This window comes from Phocoena sinus, chromosome 18 (assembly GCF_008692025.1).
Source record: "Phocoena sinus isolate mPhoSin1 chromosome 18, mPhoSin1.pri, whole genome shotgun sequence".
Taxonomy (NCBI): domain Eukaryota; kingdom Metazoa; phylum Chordata; class Mammalia; order Artiodactyla; family Phocoenidae; genus Phocoena; species Phocoena sinus.
The window spans coordinates 65583108-65602576 of record NC_045780.1 but is presented as its reverse complement, the minus strand read 5'-3'; the positions used below and the strand labels follow the sequence as shown (position 1 = coordinate 65602576).

Genomic DNA, 19469 nt, shown 5'->3' with positions numbered 1-19469 from the left:
CATCAGAAAGCCAATTACGAATGATTCTGTAAATGGTGGCAGTGGGGTGAACACCACCCTTGCAAAGGTACAGAAAACTTTTCATTCTTGCTCCCAGCGAACCCAACTCTTCCCCTTCATTCATTCAAACGTTTACTGAGCACCACCAGAGACTAAAATAATAATAGTAATAATAAGATAGTACTTATCCTTAAGAAGTTCACAATCTTCTGAACTGGAATATGACCTTTGAAGGTCATTAGAATACACTGTGTCCTTTTGTGTAAATGTGAATAGTAATATCCATCCCCATTTCACAAGTAAAGTTCAAATGCAATGAGAAAGCACCACAGTATGTTTAAGTACCAAATTAATGAAGCCATGGATTTTTTTTTGACTTAGCCAGATTATGTTAAGTGTGATACCGGTTATCTTACCAAGCAATTGGAGAAACCTATCATTTCATTCATGCCCACCATTTAATCCACCACTTTAGACATTCATTCATGCCAAATACACCTAAGACACTCTGTAAGGTCTACCAAAGAAATGTTTCAGACCCTAGGACTCTTTATCCCCATAAGACCATGCTGTAGAAACGAGAGGCAGGGCATCCTCACACCTGCACTGTGGTTTTCTCTGATGATAAAATCTCTAAACAAAACCTGTGTCTGACTACGTCATAATAGTGAAATAGATGCAACTGTTTCAGGAGACTATTTAGAAAGTGATACCAACACTCTCATTAAATCACAGGTTCCAACAGATCAAGAGTATTTAAGTTCCAAATCTTAAAATTCTTGCCAAAAAACATTTATACACCAGATGCAAAGAAATTTCAAACCAAATAACCAATAGATCTGTACTACAATTATCTGTGCTGCTACTGAGTTTTTAACACATAAACCTTGTATTGTGTAAAAATGTAATTATCAAACATACCATGCCTAAGTAATATTCAAAATGTAACCAAGTAATTTTTCAAAAATGAAAATGGGAAAGGGGTGTCACAGCCATAAATCATGTCAGCTCTAACATCATAATAAAAAATGAGTCATTGATATGCCCAATGCCACTAGCCAAATTCTATTACAAACTCTAACATCAATTTCTAATCACAGGAAAAGTTAAAGAGATAAAGTACATTACAAAATTCAGAAGTTGGGAAGTATAAACATTTAATGAATTTTTTATAGTCAGTTTAAAGCAATGTCCTAAAATATGGGTGACATTTTACCACAAAAAAATATTGTACATTTTACAGTAGCGCAGCTCTTTGATCTACTGCAGTAACTAGAGTAACTGCATAACTTACTAGTCTAGAAGTCAGGAGACCTGGACTAATTCACTGTTAGCAAGAGGCTTTCACTAACTCACTGGGTTACCTGAAGCAGTAAACATGGCCATACTAAACTGGATGTCTGGTAAATGAGACAACTGAAATAGAAGATCTACAGTTCTTTTCTGATAAACAAACATCTCATAAGAGACTCAATAGGTCATGACACCACATCACCCTATCACTACCTACTGTATACTCCCATCAACTACAATTTAAACTCTACTTTCTATGGTTAGTTATTTTACATAAACTAAAATGATGACTATCTCAAACTACACAGGTCTTCCTCAAATTATGGCAAGTGTACCATTTGAGAACCACTGCTACTTGCCAAATTACGATGAACAAAATGACACTGCTATTTGAATTCTGAAGGCACTAGCAGTGTCTCACTTTTTCCCTTTACTGAATTTCACAAATAAATTACCACGTTTTAGCTTTACTAATTTATGTCTTTCAGTGCAGATAATAATATATTATTGGTTATTTTTGGGGAAGAGCCATCTCTAGAATTCTTGTATGGCAGTGAAGCTAACAAAAAATAGGCAGTCATTTTAAACAATGTTAACAATATGCCACAGCCCTTAACGTTCTTATTAATTTGTGAGATTAAAGAAAGCAAGTAATAGGGCTTCCCTGGTGGCGCAGTGGTTGAGAGTCCGCCTGCCAATGCAGGGGACGCGGGTTCGTGCCCCGGTCCAGGAGGATCCCACATGCTGCGGAGCGGCTGGGCCCGTGAGCCGTGGCCGCTGAGCCTGCGTGTCCAGAGCCTGTGCTCCGCAAGGGGAGAGGCCACAGCAGTGAGAGGCCCACGCACCGCAAAAAAAAGAAAGGAATGAGGAATATCGATATCAAAAAGCTTTAACAAAAAACTTTATGTAGTGACTCATAAGAAAATCCTCTAAGACCTCATTCACAACCTATTTACTCTGGTCACCTCGTTTCTCACAGTCCCAAGAGATTACACACTGCAAAGATAGTTGATGCTACAGACAGACACAAGTGAGCAATAAGAAAAGCAACAGCCTAAGGGGTAGAGAGAGTCTGACCAACAATGAACAGGAGATGAACTGCAGGATCCCCCAAGGGCCTCAAAGTAACTATTACACTGATGATCTCAAATCATCAAGAAAATTAAAACTGTATTCAGTGAAATCTGCTTAAGGAGGCAGAAAAATATATACAGTCGGCCCCCTGTACCTACAGGTTCCACAACCACAGATAGAAAATATTCGGGAAAAAATTCGCTGCGCAACTATTTACATAGCATTTGCATTACATTTACAACTGTTTACACAGTATTTGCACTACAATATGTATTATAAGTAATCTAGAGATGATTTAAAGTATACGGGAGGATGTGTGTAGGTTACATGCAAATACTACACTATTCTATATAAGGGACTGGAGTAGCCACAGGTTTAAGCATCCGAGGGGGCCCTGGAACCAATCCTGTGAGGATATCTAGGGATGACTGTAATACATTGAGAAAAGTGTTCTGTCAAAATTATCTTGAATTTTTCTTAGTACTTAATAGTTGTTAAGTCTCAATTACGTGGAAAAATCTTATGTTAGATACGTATGTATTCAAATATTGTGCTTTTATTAATCTATTTCACCCAGAACCCTGTATTTTAAAATATTTTATTTAAACAATAAATATTTATTTTAAATGTTATCCCAAAAAAGGGTTATAACATTAGAATTCACTAAGATGGCCACTGAGTGTTTTGGTTCTGAGATACAAACCTACTGCAGCATGAAACTGAGATAAGGCATCAGCTAGCTGTCCAGCTGCAAGAAGTTTCTTGCCCAATTCAAGATGTTTCTCAACATCTGCATTTACTCCACATTCAGCACCTAAAAACAAATAAAAATAATAATAAATTAACTTTCCACGAACCAAGACTTAATTCTAAAAAATAAAATGTTTAAAAAATAGCTGTCGGCCTCCTTCATTTACTTAGATAAGTCACAGAAGCTGAAAAGCGACCTAGAGAAAGTAACAATAAAGTACAAATAGTGCTTCATTTTATAGAGTAGAAGCCACCCAAAAATATACCCATATCGACCTAGTTAGTCAAAAGAATGTACCCAGTCTACAAAATGCAAGGAAAACTGCCTAACACGGTACTACCAAAAATATTTATAATTTGTTGTTCAACAACAAAATTAGAATTGCTTTGTTAAACTAGAATCTCACTTCAACGAATATTAGAGTCCACTACAATAATCAAGAACTTACTGAGCATCTACAGGGCACCAGGCACTGTTCTAGATACTTGAGATAAGTGAACAAAACAAAAACCTCTATCACTCATGGCACCTGACATTATAGTAGCAGGAGACAGACATAAGAAAGGAGTGAATTACAAAGTAAGGTAGGTAAAAAGTAGAGCTGCATGAAGGGGGTCAGGAGTGGTGGGGCTTTCAGTATTAAATAAGGTGGTCAAGGGCCTCATTGAGAAGTTGACATTTGAGCAAAGACCTACTTGAAGAAAGTGAGGACTCACCAGGCAGATATCTACTAGGATAAGAGCTTGCCAAGAACAAGGGCCAGCTAGTGCAAGGGCCCTGGGTCAGGAGCATGCCAGGTATGTCGTGGAAACAGCAGGGAGGTCAGGATGGCTACCGCAGAGCCAACAAGGGAGATAACAAATAAGATGAGGTCCAAGCAGTAGAGGGTCCGACTAGGTACAGCTTTGGCTTCACTCTTAGCGAAATCGGGAGCTGGCGAGGAATCATGAGTGGAATAATACGATCCGACTGACCAGGCCTATTTTCAACCAACGTGCCGCCTCTCGGCTCTGAACTCATCCTTCAGCTCTTGACTGTAATGATGGGCCGGAGCGTGTAAGCATTCTTCTGTACACTGAGCACAGTGTTAGGCTTTGTCAGGAAAGGGTGCTGAAGGGGCACTGCAGGAAGGACACCTCCTGGTCCCCACTGCTGCCTTTACTTTCTTCTGGCTCCTGCTGCGTGGCGTGCAGCGGGGAGGACATCCAGTGGTGCCCTGGCCTAGCCGTACACCCAGGGATCCAGTCCCTCAGCCACCTGGAGCCTTGGTCACACACCCGCTCCCAAGCACGACGCCAGGTACTCCAGGCTTCACACCCACAGCAGCACCCCAACTCCCCCCCACACCCAAGCCCACCAGCTGGGGCTCACCTACACCTGAGAAGGTGGTTTCTCGCTTCCCCAGCTACTATGGACCAGCTCTATCCCCGACAACTCAGCGCACTTTCCCACCAGCAACCTTAGCCTGCAACTATACTGTCTCCGATGAAGTCTGAACGCCAGCCTTGAGGAGAGGGTCCCCCTCCAAGTTGGCCCTTCCTTGGGGAGTGTCTCTCAGTCCTAGACTATCCTGCAGAGTTCTCTCTACATCATTATGGTCACCCTCCTATCATAATAATTCTTTATATTAAACTTCCCCCTTTAAAATCACCTGTGGTTTCTGTCTCCTGCAGGGACCCAGACTTTTATACACAAACGGTACTAGGAGTGGTTCTAAGAGACAGAGCCACAAACATGGGATTTAATGATTGGTTTGGTCATGCTCTTGAGCTTGAGTGCAGGGCTGAGTTCCCTGTCAATGAGAAACAAGAGGTTAGTAATCTGTAGCAGGTAGTAGAATCAATTAATGAAGATATCATTTGTGGTTGACAGAAAATGAGTACTAACTGAGGCACATGCCTTGGAAACCGAAGTGGCTGCTGCACTTGACCATCATGGCAGTAATGATGAAAGAAGGACTGCGACGTGGGGTGGGTTCCTCTGAGCACACTAGAGCACTTACAGAGAGAAAATAACAAGCTCGGGGCTAACTCCTAGCTCCACTCAGTCTGAGAGATTCCATGGCAGCCTTGAAACCATCTCTCTCTTTTTAATTTTGCTTGTAGCCACAGAGCTGATTTAGCTGAAAATCAGGCACAAAACTTAATTCTGAGGGCTGTTGAATTAAAACAATAGTTGAATTCAGAGTCTCGCCAAGTTTCTCCTGTGAAATTCAGGACATGTATTAGTAAAGAATGGGATCCTCAAACTTAGAACGGAGACATCTGGTTGTACCTGGATGAAACTGACCAACGTAAACCTCCCAGCCCTTCTGAGACTCCTTTACTAGTAGAAAGAGCTTGCCTTCCACTATCAAGAGAAACCTAGCCTTCCACTGCTTACAATCCTAGGACAACTACTTAGGGAAGATGCCGGAAAGGGGATGCTCAATCAGACCCACCCTAACCATTCCAGATGTCACTAGCACGTATATACACTATGACCTAAGGAAAATAGTTTACACACCAAAAGAACTGCCAGACTTTGCTGATAAACTAACAGAAACCCATGGAACACGTGTGGGAATGGATTCTAAAGGTGTTAGAGCAAGAAAAGTGAAATATAACACTGTATCTGGTATCATTAACTGATGTATGCCCACTTACTAGAGCAGAGCTCAGCAAACTGTTTTTGTAAATAAAATTTTACTGGAACACAGTCACGCCCCTTCATTACACACTGCCTAAGGCTGCTTTCATGCTACAATGGCACAGTTGAGTAGTTTTGACAAAAGCCATAGAGCCCACAAAACCTAGGGATGACTATAATACACTGAGAAAAGTGTCCTGTCAAAATTATCTTGAATTTTTCCTGGTACTTACAGTTGTAACTTAAGTTACATGGAAAATTCTTATGTTGGATGCACACGCATTTGAATGTTACGCATTTATTTTATTAACCTACTTCACCCAGAATCCTATATATATTTTTAAATATTTTACTTAAACAGTAAATAATATTTATTTTAAATGTTATCCAAAAAAAAGAACTATAAATTAGAATTCACTAAGACGGCCACTGAGTGTTTTGGCTCCAAGATACAAACCTAATAATGCAGCACGAAACTGAGATAAAGCATCAGCTAGCTGTCCAGCTGCAAGTGGTTGCTTATCAAGGAAAAATGGCGTTTGCTGCTATACAAGAGTGGCAAAGAGGGCTACATCTGGAACTCAGGGGATTCTGTAGGGTGTTAGTACTTCCACGCCCAATACTAAAGGTTAATTAAAAACTACAGCAACCAAAAACAGAACAGTTAAGCACTCAGACCCTTCAGGAACAAAGGTCTGGGTTACGCCATCAGGTAAAGAAGCCAGAGTAGCTGAGGTTCCAGCCGAAGGCATGAGAAGTATGGAACAGGAAGTTGACAAAGGATGCCATATATATCAACTCTGACCTCATGACTAATTACAGACTCAGGACTATAGTAGCTTTGCACATTTTCTCTTTGCTTATTTATACACATGTTTATTTGTATATATAGTCAATCCTCACAATTCACAGATTCTGTATCTCAGAATTTGCCCACTCCCGAAAATTCATTTGTAACCCCCTCCAATTCCTCTGTAATCCCCAAAATAATATTCAGGGTGCTTTGGCAGTCATTTGAGGACATGTGAATATGCAGAATGGTGGCACACTTGAGTCACTCAAAGTGCACGCTCCGAGCTGAAGTCAAACAAGGTGATACTTTTTCTTCCTGTGTGAGCTCTCATGTTATAAGCAAGTGTCCTTTCTACAGTATATTTAGTGTCATTTTTTTATTCTTGCGGGGTTTTTTTTTTTTTGGTCATTTCACTGTGTAAAATGGCCCCCAAGCATAGTGCTGCCTAGTGTTACTAAGGGCAAGAGACTGCACTGTGCCTTTCAAAGAAAATATGTTTGGGGAATTCCCCGGCGGTCCAGTGGTTAGGACTCCGCGCTTCCATTGCAGGGGGCGTGGGTTCGCCCCCTGGTCGGGGAACTAAGATCCTGCAAGCCATGCAGAGCGGGCAGAAAACTAAAAAAAATTTTTTTAATTAAATAAAAGAAAATAAGTTTGTTAGATAAGCTTCATTCAGACATGAATGATAATGCTGCTGGCCGTGAGTTCAATGTTAGTCAATCAATAATATATATTAAATAAGATATTTTTAAACAGAAACACACACAAAACAAAGTTATGTTTTGATCTGCTAACAAACATGTAGTGACCTGAGGCCTTGCAGGATCCTAACCCTGAATTTCCTCCCAGGTACAATGGTTCAGTATTTGCTAATTCAACGTTCGTAAAGACATATGGAATATAACTGCCATGAATAAGGAGAATCAACTGTACTAACCACATTTTCTCTAATTCCCATTTTTATTTTACAATATGCTGTTGGAATTAACTTTACAATTTCGTTTTTATATAACTGAATACTGAACAGGACAGTGATGGACTCAGAGTAGTAATTAGCAATAGCCAGTAACGGACACAGTGACTGTTGGAAATGTATCTTCTCAACCAGGGTACAGGTGAGAACTTCTTTGCTTGTAAGAAGAGCTGTACCTTGTTAGGCAGGAAATGGAGTATTTTTGTTCTGAAGTTCAAACGTGTGTAGAAGGTGCATATGGACACGAAGCAGCCAAAGCATTTCTCTTTTACAGGGAACACGATGTTACGTGTTTCAGTGTGTAAAGGGACATTGCAGGAAAAAAAAATCCGAAGTCACCCCTCAGGAAGGCAGGGGGACGCACGGGCAGGAGCTGGAGGGGCTCTCCGGGGCACTGAGCGCTCGAGCCCTGGTGGAGGCCAGGGTTACACAGGCACACGCGGTTATCAAAGCCCAGCAGATTTATGTTTGGACAAAGTGGACATTTTATTGTATATAAATTTTAATCCCCCCCCAAAACTACTGATGATATGCATGTTAAAGTATTTAGAGACCTGTGTATTGATGTTATTTTGAAAAACATTTTTTAAAAAAGGATTAATGAATGGATGGATAGAGAAATGCCCAGATGGATATGTGTTAAAAACAAGCATACTGGACTTCCCTGACGGTCCGGTGGTTAAGACTCTCCGCGCTCCCAATGCAGGGGGCACAGGTTCGATCCCTGATCGGGGAACTAAGATCCCGCGTGCTGCGCGACGCAGCCAAAAGAAAACAAAAACCAAGTATACTAATTACACTAATGATAGAGCTTAGGTGATGGGTATAGGACTGGACAGTATAAAACTGTTTCAACTTTGCAAAATGTTTAGTAACAAAATGTTGGGAAAACATACACTACAGTAAGTGTTTGGATGGGAGGAAGACACACAGGGTGCTGTGAGGGCACAAGTGAAGGCGCCTAACACCTGTAGTTAAAATTAAATTTAAAATTCAACTACTCAGTCTCACTAGTCACAGTGTAAATGCTGGATAGCTAGCAGCTAGTGTGTGGGACAGCAAGGATGATACAGAACATTTGCCACCATCACAGAAAGTTCTACGGGACAGTGCTGGGGGTGAGGTGGGGGGTGCGGTCTCCCCGAGGTCCCCCCTGAAACCTGACGGACAAATGGGGAGGATGGACCTGTAGGAATAGGCTGAAGAGAGAAACCAGCACTCCAAACACAAAGAACATCATACTTAGAAGCCCAGAGCTCAAAATTAATGAGGCTTTCAGAGAACTCAAGTCCAGGATTTCAGCCAGCTCTCCTCTCCATCATGACTTCATTGCTCTGAGTGGGTCACTTTCACTGCTAGAGGATTCCAGTAAACAGCCAGAAGGGACGAGGGAAACCAATAAACTCTCTGTTACAATAACCCAGGCGACATGATGCTGACCTGACCGTGGAGTAGTAGCAATGGAAACAGAGAAGAATACACTGCTTACAAAAATAAGAGAAAGAAAAAGACGACTACCTGTGACTTATGTCAACTGTCTGGATGCAGAGGTCAAGTGAAGAAAGAGCAGGAGTCCAGGAAGACACCCAGAGCGACTACTTGAGCAACTGCCTGCTATTTCAGTCATCAAAAGCTAGTGAATTCCTGATTTCATCGAACAGAGCAAAAAGCCACATGAAATGCACTTTACCTTACTATTTACCCTACTAAACAAAGCAGCTTGCTTTTCCTATTCCTGGTCTGCAGTTTCTGTATAGTGTTTTATTACCTTGGCTGACTGTTGGAGCCCTCTGTACAATGGAGGAAGGGAAAAAGGGAGAGGGGGAAGGAGGAAACTTTAACTTGGTGGTCTCAAAAATTTGGAGCCCTAAAACTATAATTTAGAGATAAAATGCACCCCTTTGTTCACAGCAGCACTATTCACAACAGCCAAGACATGGAAACAATCTACTGAATGTCCATCAAAAGATGAATAGATAAAGATGTGGTACAGATATACAATGGAATACTACTCTGCCATAACAATGAATGAGATAACGCCATTTGCAGCAACATGGATGGACCTAGAGACTATCATACTAAGTGAAGTCAGTCAGAAAAAGACAAATACCATATGATATCGCTTACATGTGGAATCTAAAATATGACACAAATGAACTTATCTACAAAGCAGAAACAGTCACAGACACAGAAAACAGACTTGTAGCTGCCAATGGGGAAAAGGGGGTGGGGGAGGAATGGATTGGGAGTTTGGGATTAGCAGATGCAAACTATTATATATAGAATGGATAAATAAAAAGGTCCTACTGTATAGCATAGGGAACAAGAATATGAAAAAGAATGTGTGTGTGTGTGTGTGTGTGTGTATATATATATATGTATAACTGAATCACTGTGCTGTACAGCAGAAATTAACACATTTTAAGTCAACTGTACCTCAATAAAATTAATTTAAAACAAAAAACTCAGGGTCCTGCACAGCCCTATTTGTTTAGGGCAACAATGTGAAAATACCTAACCTATTTAAGAGCGTGTGGGTAAAATTTGGAGAAATCAGTTGGGGGATTTCAGTGGGCTGGGAAAGTACTGTTATTTTTCCCACTTAAAATGAAGATATACGCTCCTGCCCTGTGAAAATTCACTATGCAAAATAGATTTAGAAACTGATTATATTCAGAATGTGAGGGTCACCTGTTTCCACCTATTCCATACCATATCCAAAAATATAACCTACTTTTCATAACGAAGATTATGGAAATTAATGTTTCACTTAACAAATGTTACTGAAATCTATATGTAAGGCTGTGGCCATAACAGTAATGAATAAGGCAGCCTCTCCCAAAACAGCACCGAGGAGAACCCAGCAGTCTTTAGCTTTATGAGGACCCCCTAGATGGCAGGTAATCATGGACTCTGGAGAGAGAGGCTACTTTCCAGCATTACATTGGAGTCTCTGCCACATACTGAAGTATTTACAGAATACATAATGTGAAGAACGGGACTGACGTCAAAATCATCTTGGAGAGGAGGATGAAAATATAGATGAAATAGGAGCGACCCGGTGCTGGTAATTTTTGAAGCTGGGTGACAGACAGTACACAGTGGTAAATGATACTATTTTCTCTACTTTGGTATATTTTTAAGATTTTTCCAAAAACAAATTTTTTTTAATTTAAATCCTTTCAGTGAGGAAAGACTGGCTGATAAAAACTACCCCTTACATTAAAAAAAAATTTTTTTTGAAGGAAGTAGTCCATGGGGACTAGAGTAAGACAGTCACCTAAGCACATGAGCCTACCTCCCAACATGCTCAAATTCTAGAAATGAGAGAATTCACTTAAAAAGATAAATGCATAACCTTGCTGGAAAAAAAAATTTTTTTAAAGAAGAAGAGGGCCACCTAAAATACAGAAATTTGGGGAAAATTCTCAAAACATAAAAAGGACAGGATTAGATTGGTGGGCAAAATCATATCCAAAGACCCTCTCAGGGGAAATGTACCATAGAGGTGGCTGCAGTTCTCTGAGGGATCCAAACTCTGATACAAGGAAAAGGAAGGGGTCCTGGGGATTTCTCAGCCTCCAGACAGGCAATCGGCCTTCTCCCACAATCAGAATTCAAAGATTAGCAATGAGCAATTCTGAAAAACAAAGCTAATCATAAAATCAATCCATAAGAAACTAACACCAAATAAGAAAATTAAGGAACCAAACTTAGTGGAGGAAAAAAAAAAAAAAAAAAAAAAAAAAAATCTAAAAATGAATACAATTGACACTCTTACAGATCCACAGGATGCCACACACATTAAAAAACAGACCAAAGGTCTATGCACTGACTAATCTAGCAGTAGGAATGCAGTGGAGAAAAAGCTGGATAAACAAGATCATTTCTGCCAGAGGGAAGGAAGAGGAAGACTTAATATAGTCAAATAAGTCCTCCCTGAGAAGATGTTTGAGTTAAAGCATAAAAGGCGGGAGAGCAGTCCTGAATGACAAGAAGCCTCCAGCATGCCAGAATATGACCAGGCAAGGAGCAGAAAATAAGCTCAAAGCCAAGCTCAACTCTAAGGAATCAAAAGGAGGCTCCCAGCATGTTAAGAAGGATAGAGGATTCAGGCAATATAGATCACACTGGGCCTTGCAGGCTATGGTAAGAAATCTGGGTTTTACTCTAAGAGCAAAGGAAGTCATTAGATAGCTTTTTAGCAAGGAACTGACTATCTGATTTACATTTTAAAAAGATCACTTTGCCTGCGGTGTGGAAAACAGATTAGAGGCGGGAAAGAATGGAAAGGACTGTGGTGGTGTGAACCAAGGATAGCAAGTTTCATTACAGTAAATATACTCAGATTTCATTTATGCTTTAAAAAGAAGATATAGTATGTATTTCTGTACTGTTTAATTTTTTCTAGTAAGAATGTATCCATGCGCTTAAAAAGAAAGTGAACTGAGGAATGTGTTTTGTTAACAATGTACTGATTAAATAATCACTTGCAATTGAAAACTTTTAGAGAGTATTTGTTAACACTAGAGACATAGTTTATAATTAAGCAGCCTAATAAGTCAGGAAAGAAGAGCAAAGTAACCCTGCCTTAAACGTTTTCGTTAAACTGTAGTTCAAAGATGTAGCATTATAATCAGACACTGTGGGGAATATAGATGATACAGGCTCTAAAATTTTAAAGTCCTTATCTTTCATAAATACTAAAATATTTATGAGTGAAATGATGTCATGTGAAATGTTCCAAAATAATCCACAGGTATAGATGAAATAAGATTGCTCATGGGTTGAAAATTGTTAAAGCTGGGAGATTAGTACTGGGGGATTCATGATACCATTCCCCACCTTTGTAAATGTAGAACATTTCACAAAATAAGGTATTACTTTAAATCTTTTTAAGAGATAGAGGTGGGGAAATTAAAACAATTAAAGATAGTCCATTTTGATCTTCTAAAGGTAAATTCTAATATAAACTCTACACCCATAAACATTTACAGTTCCTAGTGTAAAATATAAAGGATTGTGCATCACTTATGCAGAAACGTGTGCAGAAACCATGTTAAAATGATACTAGAGAATGAACTAGGGATGGAAATAAGAATGGTGAAAATGCTGTGTGTGGGCTATGGAAGGATCCAGCCTGTTACAGTAAGAACAATTAATTACTAGGGCAAGTTGATGGGTTTATCTATGTGTTCTCAGCATGTCGGAGCAAAGGTCTAGTCTTCAAATTAGCAAGAAGATTTCAAACATCTCCCATTTACATTTTCTCAAAAGGGAAGATCAGATCAATGTACTGAATAGAAGATTCCAGATTGCTTGAGGAGGTAAGAAATCTGGATACGAGATAAACCATTAGTCACAGTACTTTCCTTATCCAGTCATGAAAATGTCTAACAGGAAAGATGTAACACAGAAAGAAATTAAGAACCTACTATATAGTGGATACTTTCAGTATATTTATTTCACTTAATTTTCACAACAAACGTAGAAAGTAAACATCTTTCATACTTTTATAACTGAGGAATCTGAGGCTCAAAGAAGTTACCCAACCTGCCTGAAGACTCACAGTAACTGTCACAATAAGATTCAATTCCAAAGCCTAGCTTTCTTTGCAGCACAGCTCAGGAAACTTTTCCCCATATAAACCAGGCTAAGCTTTCTTTCCACAGCTACTAAGCCTTGTATGCTTCACTCACCGAACCCATCATTTAATGTAACATTTTAGCCACAATCCTTTCCAACCTCACAAGCGGAGCCTGAAGTCTAGTGGGAACCAAGAACATATTTGTGAAGTTCCCTGAAGTACTTTGTCCAGATGCCCCCAGCCAGACATTCTTCACGGAGAGCCACAGCGGTGTCCTGCTTCAACAGGGCTTGACAGAGCTTGGGTCAAACCGTCGCTGCAACACCTCCCCACAGCACCCTGGAGGCCCCTCCTCGGCCACCTGCCACCATGACCGAGGCCCCCTCGTGGGTGTGCCGGAGCGACCACCGGGACTCGGAGGCCCCCATCAACCACCAGACCCACCTGGAGCTCTAGGCCTCCTCCGTCTACCTGGCCGTGTCTTGCTGCTTTGACCCCAATGGTGGGGATGTGAAGGACACTGCCTAGTATTTTCTTCAGCAGTGTCATGAGAAGAGAGAATACGCTGAGAAACTGATGAAGCTGCAGAACCAGTGAGGTGGCTGAATCCCAAACTCTTCAGGATACCAAGAAACTAAACCATGACGACTGAGCAAGCTGGCTGAATGCAACAGAACATGCACTACACTTGGAAAACAGTGTGAATCAGTCCCTACTGGAACGGCACAAACTTCACTGACAAATGATACCCACCTGTGTGATTTCAGTGAGACTCACTACCTAAATGAGCAGATGAAATCCGAAGAACTGGGTGACCATAACACCAGCTTGCACAAACGGGGGTCCACGAATCTGGCATGGCAAAGTATCTCTCTTACAAGCACACACTGGGAGACAGGGACACTGAGAGCTGAGCCTCAGGCTGGCTTCCCATGGCCACAGGGTCACTTTCCTGGTCACCAAGGCAGTGCATGCAAGTTGGGGTCACCTTTACCTCTTCTATAAGTTGCACCAAAACATCCATCTACATTCTTTCATTTGTACTATTCCTTCAAATAAAGTAATGTGGTATCCCTCCAAAAAGTTATGTATACTGTCACCCCAAAGGTTGAGCTCCTCTCCAAACTAACTTTCTCTTGCCTTCTATGATTAAAAGAGGTATCCAGCATTTCTCTGTGCCTTTTAAATAAAACTCAGATCTTTATTATGTTACAATTTTACCCAATATAATTTCTATTTAATAATGTGATAAGTAAATACCACTTCCTCTACAAAAATTTCAATCATCTAGGGAGAATTACTATTCCTCCAGTGCATCTTGGTCACTTTTCCATAACAGAACTTGCCATAGTGTACGTGGCGGTTGTGTAGGCCCCCTTCTCCCCGAAAGAGATGGTGTGCCTCCTAACCGGGATCTTCTCTCACCTTCCTCCAAATCCAGCCCCCATGCTACTGCAAGAGCAATCCTCCCAAGATGCACTCCTAGTAACAATTCTGCAGTATTTTCAGGTCGCTGGCTAGATTCAACCTCAGTCCCTTCTGATCTAAAGGCAAACAAGACCCTTCTTGATCAGGTGCCTTGATGTGGGTCCAGCCTTATCACCCCTCACTCCTTCACCTCTTAATTTATACTCCAATAACATAATGAACTGGCTGAACTTTCCTGAACATACTAGTTCTTATGCTGCATCCCTTTAAACTTGCTATGCCATGAAAAGGCCTCCCCCACTTGCCCACCTGGAAAACTCCCACTCCCCCTATCAGGATTCTGCCCTCAAATGCTGGTTCCTTTGTGAAACTTTCCCTAACTACCTCAGTGAGAAGGTGGGAAAAGTTCCCCCTATGCTCCTGCTATACTGTGCATCCCTCCACTCACAAGTACATGACTTCACTTTGCAATACCCCAGTCTCAATAAGCTGACCTTCACAGTTTGCCTGCCTCTCACAACCCCCACAGTCCCAAACTTGATCGAAAGCAAGTCGGAGAGAATGAACGGTCTTTTCTTCTTTTTATCACCTAGTTCAGTACCTTGCACAAAGCGGACACTCAATATTTATTGAATGAATGTAACTAAATTCCTTCTTAAATGTATAATTCATCAGAATAATAGAAGCTAAGATATGTAATAACAATTAAAAAATCAAACTGATACTACTACCAAAGACTCATAAAGACACTAATATGTTTCTTTAAAAATTGCAAATGTGGCTGTTTTTGCAATCTCAACTGTGTTATTTTGAGCCATGGATAATTTTTTATTCCATTGCCACATCCCGGGAGACAGTGACAATGAAAGCAGTCTCCTAATTCTGAGAGATGAGGCAACCAAACATCCTGCCATCTCCTGAACAGAATTAAACAATAAGTTTCTCCATTAACAAGTATCAACCAAAGGTCAGCAAAATAGACAGGAAAAAAGGTGGAGTAGCTAACTCTTTCACTGAAGTTAGTATTAGAATCTGTCATATTTTAGAGAGCAAAATATAAAGAATTTTAAGAAACATAAAGTTGAGGGGTTAAAAGTATGATGTGCTGGGCTTCCCTGGTGGCGCAGTGGTTTGGAGTCCGCCTGCCGATGCAGGGGACGCGGGTTCGTGCCCCGGTCCGGGAGGATCCCACGTGCCGTGGGGCGGCTGGGCCCGTGAGCCATGGCCGCTGGGCCTGCGCGTCCAGAGCCTGTGCTCCGCAACGGGAGAGGCCACAACAGTGAGAGGCCCGCGTACTGAAAAAAAAAAAAAGTATGATGTGCTGAGAGTCACAATCAAGACTGGAGCAACCAGACTGAAAAAGGCAAGAACAAAAGGTCAGAGATGCTCAGGCTCAAGCCAAGGCCAGGTGGCAGAACAGAAGCAAGTTTAGGGTGGTTGTTCAGGTTGGAGCACTTAGAATGTCAGGGAGGAGGAGAACCTTAAGATCATTCTAAAAAGGTACACAAGGGAAAAAAAAAAGTACTGTCTGTAAAAGGTCCTATCTAAATCCAAGATCAAAGCAAGATGGGGCAGAGTCTGAAAAAAGTCTCATGACAGAAACACAGGAAACTGGAATCTGGCCACAGAAAGAGCAAGAAGTTCATTATCTTCGCAATTCCACAATCAGTGAGGACCAATGACGAAACAGTTTTAATAAAAATACACTGAGCTGGAAACCCTAGACCTTGTAAGCATCTCTTTCCAATTACTCTAACCTAAAAAGTGTTTTAGTATACAAAGCCAAACCGAAAGGAAGAAAAGGCTGAGTAGTTATGTAGCAAGTACATATGAACAATGCCTGCATGAAATCTTCCTGGGTAAACCAGGAAAATAACATCTATTGTAACCAAGTTTGCTCGATTTCAACGGACATTAGTCTTTGTTTCAATTAACTATGGAGGCATAAATGTTGTGATGGGACTCCTTTTTCAAGGAATTTCAACTTGGAAAATAAGTGTGCAATGGTCCTTACCCAAAAAAAAGAAAAGTTAAAACAGTCAACCTCACTCATCCATTCTAAAAATAGTTATTGCACATCTACTTCACGTCAACACGTTTTAGGTATAGAGACAAGAGTGTTTTCCATAAAGCTTATATTCTAGAGGAACAGACAGACAAGAAATACAAATGAGGTAATTCAAGACAATATTAAGTTTTATGAAGAAAATACAAAAAGGTAAAGGGAGAGTATTAACTGACCTAGACCGTGCTTCTTACATAATATGTCAGGACTGAAACATGAATGCTCATTTGGCTGTTCTCTGAAATCTTCAGAGTATAGGAACAACAGGAATAAAGACAGTCAAAAAATGAGCTTGGCATTTGCAAGTAAAGTTGATGTGGTAGGAGCCTAGCAATGGAGAAGATTAAGATGAAAAGAGATATAAGTAAATAGAAGTCATATAAGTAAGGCTTCGCAGTATTAGTGGAGTATTAGGTTGAGAAGAGAACAGAAGATGAGACTATAGCAGTAGAGACTACCAACCACTCTCTAAAGTTCTGCTATCAAAACTTTGGAAACACTATAGTGGAAATACTATAGTGTTGAAGTGCTGATGTCAATGACCCAGAAGAGGAAGAAAATGATGATACAGGAGAAAAACAATAACTGTAGAAGCAATATTTTCAGAAGGCAAGAGAAAATGGAATCCAGGGCATAAGTACAGGAACTGGGTTTTGCCAGGAATAGAGATGCTTTATCCATTAATATAAGAAAATTAGCAGAATGGGTAGAGATGCAAGTAGGCTAGTAAATTCAGAGGCAGAAAGAAGAGGAAATTGCCCTGTGATGGCTTTCATTTTCCCAATAAAGATAAGGTCTAAAAGAATGAGGCAACAGAAGAAAGGAAAGGAGGGTTTAAATTGGAGATTTAAGGAAAGAGAAAGAGGTTTGAGACACTGATTTTCAAAAGACATACTAGGGAATTGTAGGAACGTTAGCAGTACTGAGTGTGCATGTGAAAGAGATTATATGCTTAAAATGAGACCAGTCAGCAAGGTTATCTTCATTTTTCTCCATCCATGTTCAGCTGTGAGGTTTGACAAACAAGTTGGCCAAGTTGGATTTAATCAGTTCAAATTTTGCCAGGTGAGTAAAACAAAAGAGGACAGGGGCAAGAAAATTAAAGGATGTTTTCAGTGGAGTGACTACAAGATGGACCGCTAAATCTACACTGAGAAAGTAGGGAAGAGGACATGGATGCTTCACAAAGCATGTTTTATGTCCCCAAGCAGTCTGTAAACTCAAAGGCAAAAACCAAGAGTTCTATACTACATATACCTCACCAGAGAACACTACAGTGAAGCCTCTGCTAACTGATTAAATGAGTCTTCTCCATATTCCAGAACTCCATATAACATAAACTCATCAGATTTTTTAAACTTATTAAAAATTTTTTTTAAAAAGCAGCATTCCAAAGATCTTGAAAAATCAATTTATGGTTGACATGACGTTTTTGCTCTTAAGAGCAGGTGATTGGGTTCCCATGATTATTTCCATAGAAACAAAGATTAATAGCTGGACAATAACCAAAGGAACAGGATGGCAATAGAAATTAAATTAATTAACTTCATATGGGAAAGTAAAGCCTAATTACTACAGGGCACCCATCTCAGAACAACTCCCCCTGTCCCACAGAATCTAATCACCTGCCTTTCTGGGCACTTTGCAATGCTAACTAGTCAAATGAATTGGGACTTGGACACTATTGCTAACTATAGCCTATATCATTAACTGAATTTAAAATAATTCTAGAAGCAATCTGATCATCTGCTAAAATACTTAGTTTATAAGAATCTCCCCTTATCCTCAGGGAATACATTCCAAGACTCCCAGTGGATACCAAAACCACAGACAGTACCGAACCCTATATATATACTATGTTTTTTCCTATACATACACACCTATGATAAAGTTTGATTTATAAATTAAACACAGTAAGAGATTGACAACAATAATAAAATAGAACAATTATAACAATACACTGTAATAAAAGATGTGAATGTGGTCCCCTCTTCTCAAAATATCTTACTGGACAAATACAATGCCTTTTCCATCTTAACTAAGCACTTAACACACACTGTGGCCGCACCCTTTGCAGTCTGAGTTGCGACAGCCAAGCTAGCACAAATTTTTTTCTTTTTTCACAGTTTTACGGATAGAAGATTCGTTCTTACCGTGGATATCAGCAACCTCAGCATACAATTTTTTTTCTTTCCTTACTAAGTCAAGGGCTTCCACTTTTTCACTTAAAGGAAGCACTTTACGGCTTCTCTTTGGCATATCCAAATTTCCGAATTGTCAGCATCACTAGGCTTGCATTTGGGGGCCATTATTAAGTAAAATAAGGGTTACTTGAACACAAGCCCTGAGATACCGCTGATAATCCAGATAGCTACTAAGTGACTAACAGGCAGGATACATGGGACAAAGGGATGATTCATGACCTAAGTGAAACAGCGTGAGATTTCATCATGCTACTCAGAAAAGTTCGCAATTTAAAACTTATGAATTGTTTATTTCTGGAATTTCCCATTTAATATTTGCGGACCACGGTTGACCACAAGTAACTGAAACCAAGAAAAGCGAAACCACAGATAAGGGGGGACTACTGTATATAAATTACTGAAAGTCCTTTGTTTTCGCTACTTTATTCTTTTCATATTTAAATAATGTCAAGAAAATCCTAGAGAACACAAAACATACTTTTAGTAAGTTAGATTCACATAAGAAGTATCACCATCTTTTGTACTCAGGAGATTTCTAACTATTCTTTTCCCAATGTCCAAAATATATGGTTTAGTCAGATCAGTTCAGTGAAATAAAGAAAAATTGAGTCCTGAAAGAATGTTAAGGAAGAAAAAGAGATAAAAGAAGGTTTGGTTCCCAGGTTGTGTTCCT

At 40.1% G+C, this 19469-nt stretch overlaps 1 protein-coding gene across 4 annotated transcripts in view; it reads right to left on the bottom strand.

Annotated features, from left to right (window-relative positions):
• The window catches only part of DNAJC3 (DnaJ heat shock protein family (Hsp40) member C3), a 115504-nt gene that overhangs the window by 65017 nt on the left and 31018 nt on the right, over nucleotides 1-19469 (bottom strand). For 3 of the 4 annotated variants that reach the window (XM_032611154.1, XM_032611150.1, XM_032611151.1), the window contains exon 2: nucleotides 3071-3181. Coding sequence is in view for 2 of the 4 variants with exons in the window: in XM_032611150.1 (XP_032467041.1) it covers nucleotides 3071-3181 (111 nt within the window). In the remaining 2 variants the exon portion in view is untranslated. Of the gene's footprint in view, nucleotides 1-3070; nucleotides 3182-4769; nucleotides 4911-19469 lie in introns of all 4 variants that reach the window. The other variant, XM_032611153.1, reaches the window with a different exon arrangement.